Here is an 8,397-nt window from a genome sequence, read left to right as displayed (position 1 = left end):
TTTAACCTCAATTCTTCCAATTAATGTGAGACTTTAATTCACACATCATATATCTTACTCCCTCTGTCTCAAAACTTTGATCATTTTAGAGTTTTGCACATGGATTAAGAAATAATAATGATTGATAAGTTAAGTCATTTTTATCATTACTTTACTAAGAAAGAGATAATTAATTTATTGAAAGCTTTAGTTTTTGTAAGGATACAAATGTTAAAATATTATCAATTATCCTTTAGTTTCTTAAAAGAATCAAAATTCTAAACAAAACTAAAAACTTAAAAGGACCAAAAATTTGGAACGTAGGGACTAACACTTTAGTTACTATGTTATCTAGTTAGAGCACATGATTAGACAGCCTCTCAAATCCTTCATAAAATATGAGCAGAATGATCACTAATAGAGTAATAGTGTTTAGCTAGAATGTTATTTGGGATCGAGAAGAGATTGAAATCACTTGATGTCAGAACTAACTTCGAATCAGATTTGGCGATCTAATGAACCAAATACTGGTGGTGAAAAAAAAATGTTATTAATAAATTGATTTATTTATTTATCATAAAAAATAGATCTAGTTCGATATGCAAAGGACACGACTAGCTATTTCTTTTGCCTCAATGATAGAGATCATTTACTAAAATATAATTAACATCTCACTGATTTTATAAATTAGGTGAGAAATGTTTCTACAAAAATCTACTCATCCTACACAAACATTCATATTCTACTTACTACAACACATGGTCATTGGAACAATAAAATCCACTATTTCCTACTTTGTTTCCTCACATGCTTGATTACTTAACATTATTACATGCAAATTACTCATAATGTTTTATTTTTTTTCTTTTAAAAAGACTATTCATACCAACAAACATTTAAAATCACATTATCATTCGAAGTCACATAACGATCCTTGATATCACAGAGAATAGATCATCAAATGCTACGACAAAAACATTGATGTCGCACTCCAGATCGTCGTGGACTGTTTTAAAACCCTACTAACAAATATCACACAAAATAGATATCTAATGCCAAGACATCAAAAACCCTTTTTAAAACCGTTAGCCGAATTTTCTTAATTTGGCGAACTATGATCTGTGCCGGTGCCACTTGAGACCGGTTGTGTGGTGGAATCCTCCAAATTACTATCATCAGTGTTCACAAACTTCAAGTAATTTTCAATCTCTTTAGAGTCTTGGCTTCCATATCTAAACCCTAACCAATGTGTCTTTCTCTTCCTATCACTTATGGCAATAGCAATGTCATTAGGGAAAAGGTCTCTAAAGACAAATGCATGCAATATTGTTGATACAAGAAGAGCCATCACTGTGACTGTGGAGATGAGAGCCAATGCAATACACAATGATTTAGTGACAATATTTGGTACTTGATTTGAGTATCTTATGGTTGCAATTGCAGCTCCAGTCATTGGAAAAGTATAGGCCCACCATGCAAGAGAGAATCTGTAAAAATTTATAACAAAAATTAATTTTTGAAAAACAAATTTCAATAGTATAGACAAATTAATTAACCAATATTAGAGACAGGAGAGATTTAATGTAACTTACTTGAATCCTCTGAAGAAATTGATCCTCACAGCCTGTAAATGCATATAAAACTAGTGAGTAAATTTCATAAATAATGAAAATCAATAAAGTATTGCTTTTTTTTTCTTTCTATTGTCAGGTAGTCTAGTGACTAAAATTTCCACCTTAAAGGTGAATAAGTGGGGTGTCCGGTGTTCGAACTTCAGCCCCTGTATATATTATGCAATGTTCCTTATCAACTAAGCTAACGGGATGTTCGCCTTTCGGATTCAGAAAGGGCTCGCCTATTTGATTCAAAAGGCGCTACTAAACTACTCTAGTACAGGCTGTACAGCTAGTGTTAGTAGTACAACATAATGCCATTCTCACGGGAAGGTATTGCTTTATATTGCATATTAAAGCTATACCAATGAGATTTAATGTTACTTAATATTTCAAATAACAGTGTGACCATAAAACTTACCAATGAGAAATAAAGGAACAAGGCAATGAAATATGCAATCCTTGAGCCATAATCAAAGGAACCTTGCATCTTAGCCCAAGCCATTGAAGCAACACTAGGTGCTGCAACAAAAAGAAAGAACACTGGATGTAACTCTTTAGGTAGTGTCTCATTAGTTGGAAGCCTTTGATAAAGTGTCACAAATAACACAATGTAATGAGCAAGTCCAACAGCAAAGAAGAAAATAGGTCCTTCTACTAGTCCCATAGATGCACCGAGTAACGCTCCCACAAAATTTCCAACGATTGATAAATGATTCGAAGGGTTTGCCACTTTTGATAACCTCCTTTGTCCACCGGACATCCATTGTCCGTAAATCTTAAGCTCGAGAACAAATATTGGAAACATTAGAATGTACCATAGTGAATGATGAAGGTTTTCGGCAACGGATGGAGGAACGCCGAGGGCTAAAAACAAGAGAGCTATCCACGGTGCGAAGAAGAAGTTTACACGGATTGGATGGTAGTATTCGCGACGAACTGCTTCAAAGTAGAGAAGCAGTTTGAGGATATAGACTGTGAAAACGGATGCGACAAGTATTGTTGCAATGTACCATAAGACTAGGTTTATTTCAGGAGGTATGTTAAGAAATTGAGTGGTAGGTGATGTGGCTAGTGTTTTCCAAAGGATTGCTTGGCTGCTAACTCCGAGGCATATACCAAACGATGAAATGGGAAACCGAAGAAGAAACGGCCATTGCTTGTCGTGAGGAAGCATTATCTCTTCTGATGCCTGATGGAAATGCAAAAACAAAATATTTTACAATCATCAATGAATAAAAATGCAGTCATACTCATGAAATTCTTAGATAATAGGCTTCCCCTTAAGTGATCGATTTAACTCGACTCATGATTAATAAGGCTAGAAGGGGATTTGAATACAGGCAATTCGATCCTCTACCGTCCCTTCTGTTTGTCCAGCAAAATCTCAGTCGTTAGATTAATCTCATTGCAAAAAGATATCAAGACTTTTTCCAAAGGTTATATTAATCCAGCGACTCAGATTTGACTGAAGACATGCGTATTGGGTAGTAATCTTAAGAAAATATATTCTAATTATGGATTTCTAAAATATGCAATGTCTATAATATATGGTATGATGGATATATAATTTATAACATTATATAATTTGGTAGAAGAATGTAATAAAATGACTTACCCTAAGAGTTTCTAATTCTGGACCTTCCAATGCATCAAAATACCTATCAACAGGTAAAGCCTTATCAATACTCCTAGTCCTTGAAGGGGTGTGACCATCTTGTGCATTTCCAGCAGGTTCTTTACCGCGCAGAATCGTTAACTGTCTCTCAAGTCCACCGGACCATGTTTTAAACGAGTCAAATCTCTTATCTCGGAACATCTTGATTCCAGGTTGATTGTGATGATTATTAAACTTTTGAGTTTGAGAACCATTTGGATAAACAAATCCCTTTGGCATTGGTTGCGAGTAACATTTCGGATGTTTTGGAGGCTTGGAATTTGGTTTTTCAAGCGGAACACTATCGTTGATGATAATATTGTCGCCACTAAAGAAAACTTTCTTGTCATTGTGCATTGTTTGAAATAGAACTTCTTCAGCAGAAAGTGGCATGCTTATGGAAACAGAAGGCTTTCTTTGATGATTGATGACTAATGGTTCATCTTGGTTGCTTGAAGGTGAAGTTGCTTCAGGTTCCTATACAAAACATGATTAAAAAAGTTTGATTTTAGTTATATCACGAGGATAAACAACTTAATTAAACACTTATATCATAAGCACTTATTATAGAAATTCATATGTATAAGCTATTTTTTCTATAAGAAAAGATAAAATAAAGTCAAACAACTTTTATGAAAGATATGACCCTGTTTGGATGCAGTTTAATTTGCAGCTTATAGCATAAGTTCTTATCTTGACAAGAACTTATTTATAAGCTATTTTCTATAATAAAACAAATAAGTAAAGTTAGATTGTTTTTCGCATAAGGTATAAAATGTTTCCATAAGCTATTTGTTAGAGATTATGAAAATAAGCTGAAAACAACTTTTGGGCATGTCATAAGTTGTTTTCATGAGTTCTTTCAAACTGTCTCACAAGTGCTTATGACGGTAGATATGCTCAAATAAGTCAATCCAAACAGGGTCATAAGTTGTGTCTGAATCCTCTACAACTGTCTGCGTTATAAAGCAGTTGTAGGGGATCCTAACACGTTTTATGAACTATTATGTATAACTTAAGAAAATAAGCTAAAAAATGAACATGTCATAAGTTATTTCCATAATCTCTACGAAATCGTAACCAAATCATAAACACAAAAAGGAATCTTAAATGCAATAAAAGTAGTAAAAAGAGAGTCTTACTTTGGCAGTTGGGCTTGGAAATTGAGAGTGAAATGAATCAAAACAATCAAGTTCATGTGATGATATAAACTTAAGTAGTGGTGGAGTTTTATCAGGTGAGGATTGTTCTTCTATGATTTCAAGAGCTATGTGATTTTCCATGTTGCTACAACTGAAAAAACATAAAAATTAAAATTTTAAAAAAAAGTTTAGTTACAATTTAATCACTAATCAAGAAATTGAGTAGAATCATCATTACAAACAATCACATCACATAAATATGATTAATATGTTGATTAAAGATTAAAAGGGTTGCTAAATCCTGATACAAAAAGAAAATTAAGATGTGTTACAAACTAATTACAATAATAATTCTGACACAAAATATTTTCACTTTTGACAAAAACAAACATTGCCCTGTCTTTAGTAACCACTTCCTATGGAACAAAACTAAAGGGGCATTGTTAAATATATATAAATAGTCAAAAATTAGTGAAAAATTTCTTGATAAATTATGAATCATAATTAACAAATTCTTCACGTTTCATGAAAAGTTCATGTTAAGTAACTAACAAAAACAGAAAAAGAACTCACGAAGATAGTTCGGTTGCTCAGCTCTGAGATATGAGAGTAGTTTAAGAAAATTAAGAAAAACTAATAAAAAAAACTGAAAAAGTTTATTCCTTTTACTCTTCCCAGATTTTATTTTCTTCAAAATATGTAAAATTTCAGTCCAGAAAATAATCTCCATAAAAATAGGCAACATTTGATAATTTTGGTGAAAGTCATAAATGCAATATATACTAATCATAACTATCAATATTCAATATTATTTTCTTATGGTAATGAATCCACATGAAGATATGAAGGGCCCATCATCATTTAAGACATGAAAATCAAATCAAATCAAATCAATCATCAATATTTGGATTAAGAAATCACAATATAATTACAAAAATATGCATATTCTAATGTGAAGAGAATTAACAAAAAAAAAAAATTAACAAAAAAATAAATAAAGAAATAAAGAAACAAGAAAACAAACCTTGAGGTTTTTGTTTTTTGATTTTCCAGAGAGAGGACTGATTGTAGAACTCTCTCTGGATGAAGAAAACTCAAGCTGATGTTGGTACAATAATCAAAAGGAGAGAATTTAAAAATATGAAATTGAGGAGAGAAATTATAAAGTTTGAAAAAAGGGAATGAAAACTGAATATGGTTTTGGAGTCATAAAATTAGTGAAATGACTATTTATAGTGTAAGCTGGAAATGATAGGCTGGCCAAGTGTACTTTGCAGCCGTTACGTTTGAAAGCACCAATTTTAGATTATCATGCTGGCTGCTTCTAAATTAATTCATATATGGTTTGAAAATGTTTTTTCTTTAACAACTAAAATAATAATAATAATAATAATAATAATAACAACAACAATAATAATGTCTCGTGAGGATAGCTCGGTTTGTAGGGACATCACATTATATATGTAGGGATTGACGTTCGAAATACGGACATTCCATTAATTCACCTTAAGAAGAAAACTTACCTTGAGTGCTTCACAAGTTTCTCAATAGAGATTAGTTATCTCTAAAATAGAGTTGAAAACTGTCCACAAGTCCTAGCTCATTTAACAAAAAATTGCCGAAATTGGTAAGTTAACGTTATCAGCAGCATTCGAACCCCGACTCCTCCACTTATATGTGTGAGTTTATAATGCCTATGTCATTTCGTCTATCTAAAAAAATGGAGCTAAAAATTTTGTATCTATAAAAATAAAAAGTCCGTATGGCCATGCTCACTTGACAATTATCGATATTGTTAGGTTAGACACATTAATATGTGTTCAAATTCAGGAACTTACAATTATCTTCGTAAGTTTTTGGTGGTGATTGTGTGATGGGCAAGAAAGTGTTTTATATGGCGAACAAATTTGGTCTTATTAAAAGGAGATGGCAAATTCTTTTACAAAATTATACTATATATTTATAAAAGAAAGTCGATAAATAGAGAATTTATTGGTAAAATCCTTTGAAAGCAACTCACTTGGGTTGGTGCATTGATATTGGCTTGGGATCTGGGAGTATGCTCTTCTTGAGGTCTGAGTTTCGATTCTCTCTGACACCAATTTAGGTGGGCTAATTTAGTTTCTTCAAAAAAAAAAAAATCCTTTGAAAGCAAACACTTATGTCAATAAGACCTAAAAAAAATTTAGGCCAATTTTATTAAAAAATACTTATGCCTGAATAAAAAAAATAGTTATGTCACTTGTAAGTTGTAATTATATTTAGTGAATTCATATTAATTAATTTGTTTATTTTAAGGAATGTTTTTCCATTGTCCTTAAAAGCATGCTTACTTTTAAGAACGTGTTTATTTTAACGGATCTTGTTAACATGTGCCCTAAGGGCACATGTTAAGATATACCAAAATAGAAATTCAATATTTAATGATATAAGAAATTTAATGTTTTAAAAGTTAAAATGTACAAATTAGCATTTAATAATTTCTATTTTTGCTTCCTTAACATGTGCCTTAAGGGCACAAGTTAACATTCTCCTATTTTAATTTCAATTAAAAAGTTTATAAAAAATGAGGATAAAAACAAAAGAGTACAGGTCATTTCAATTGAGTTTGAGTCCAATGAGACAAAGCATCATATATACGGCGTTGATTCAAAAAAAAGAAAAAGAGCGGATCATATATGATGATATTGAGGTGACAACTGACAAGTAAGAAGCTGTGTTAACTTAAATGACTTTAAAACTTCAAAATGACTTTAAAACTATTGAATAAGTATTATTAATCTTTATTTGACAATAAATGTAATGGTGCCTAATCTAATATAAAATAGACATAAAGCTAAATAGACATTCATAAAAATAAAAAAATATCTAAATAGACATAAATTGGAGTGGACCTTAATCTAATTACATAGTCAGTTATGTCATTAAGTGATTTCAACATTCTCCTGATCGCAATTATGGTGATCGAACCAGACTTAAATATATGAGTTTTACAGGTTCTCTAACAAAAATTAATTATCGTCGACATAGTTTAGTGTATACACACAATAACATGGTTAGTAAAAAGCAAAAACAAAGTTGACACCAAATATGAAACATAGTGTGTATTAATTGAGATGAGTGTTACCAATACACTCTACACAACAAACACTTCTAATAGATAATCTTCCGATTGATGGGAATAATTTTTAGTCAAGTTTTACTTATTTTGTAGTCAAATTTTAAATTAAAGGACCTTCATTGAGAATCAGATAGTTACTATTGATATAAAAACATTTTTTATGAGAATTATACCTCAATAACAACAAAGATCGATAATAACATTTCTTCAGCCACCTTTTATTTTTCTTAACAACAAAGATCGATATAGATAAAAAAACGTATAAGAGGTACTCGACCTACCTCAATAAGAATAGTATAAGGAGTACTCCACCAGCAAAGAACCAACCAAGACCAACAAAATCAAAGTTTCCTAGACTGAGTCATCACTATTTGGTTTACCATACACGCATGCACCAACTTCTAAAATTTATAGATTATACTAATCATATACAACTCATAAATTTATAGATTATTTTGTGTCGCTAACCTAATTCACTATATGTTGTAAATTGTTATGTGATTGAAATGTTAGCTAAATTTGAAGTACAACACCAGCTGTTAAAGTCAAAGGATTAGCATGGTTTCATTGTCCGTATTTAGTGGATCAAGATTCACTGCTGTTACAAATTCCTGCAGTTTCACAAAGTCATGTTCTTTTAAATTGGTTCTTGACAAAACCGTTTTTAAAAGATTTTCTTTTAAATCGGTTCTTGACCAAACTGTTTTTAAAAAGATTTTTCTTTTTATTTTTAACCCTTGGATGGATGTTACGCTCTGATACCAGAGTTTTCGGCAGAGGTAGCTGCATTTGCGGAAGGTAATCTTTCGAGGGTCTTTTGAATCCTTGAGAGATTTAAGTCTCTTTGGAGACATTTTTGAAAACTTCTAACGTCGTCTTCATCAT

At 31.4% G+C, this 8,397-nt stretch overlaps 1 protein-coding gene across 2 annotated transcripts; it reads right to left on the bottom strand.

Moving 5' to 3' along the window:
* Nucleotides 1-862: 862 nt before the first annotated feature.
* LOC123905775 (S-type anion channel SLAH2) lies at nt 863-5,623 on the bottom strand. 2 transcript variants are annotated; one of them, XM_045955498.1, is made up of 6 exons: nt 5,416-5,623; nt 4,392-4,542; nt 3,211-3,726; nt 2,014-2,784; nt 1,572-1,603; nt 863-1,466 (listed from the first exon to the last, which is right to left on the bottom strand). In XM_045955498.1, exons 2-6 carry the CDS (start codon nt 4,530-4,532, stop codon nt 1,079-1,081), a joined length of 1,848 nt encoding a protein of 615 aa, XP_045811454.1. In that variant the 5' UTR covers nt 4,533-4,542; nt 5,416-5,623; the 3' UTR covers nt 863-1,078. The 2 variants fall into 2 exon arrangements, with proteins under 2 accessions (XP_045811454.1, XP_045811455.1); XM_045955499.1 differs by lacking the exon at nt 5,416-5,623 and adding an exon at nt 4,965-5,113.
* Between the last annotated feature and the right edge of the window lie 2,774 nt (nt 5,624-8,397).

This window comes from Trifolium pratense, linkage group LG2 (genome assembly GCF_020283565.1).
Source record: "Trifolium pratense cultivar HEN17-A07 linkage group LG2, ARS_RC_1.1, whole genome shotgun sequence".
Classification (NCBI taxonomy): Eukaryota; Viridiplantae; Streptophyta; class Magnoliopsida; order Fabales; family Fabaceae; genus Trifolium; species Trifolium pratense.
Note: the sequence above shows the minus strand (reverse complement) of the source record. Positions and strands in the feature narration are given on the sequence as shown.

What these genes read in the sequence shown, in the direction of transcription:
- LOC123905775 (XM_045955498.1), bottom strand. Translation starts at nt 4,532, where the DNA reads ATGGAAAATCACATAGCTCTTGAAATCATAGAAGAACAATCCTCACCT. An exon ending in CAGAATTAGAAACTCTTAGG is followed by an intron (nt 2,785 to 3,210) that starts GTAAGTCATTTT and finishes CATTTCCATCAG; the next exon opens with GCATCAGAAGAGATAATGCT. An exon ending in TGTTCCTTTATTTCTCATTG is followed by an intron (nt 1,604 to 2,013) that starts GTAAGTTTTATG and finishes ATGCATTTACAG; the next exon opens with GCTGTGAGGATCAATTTCTT.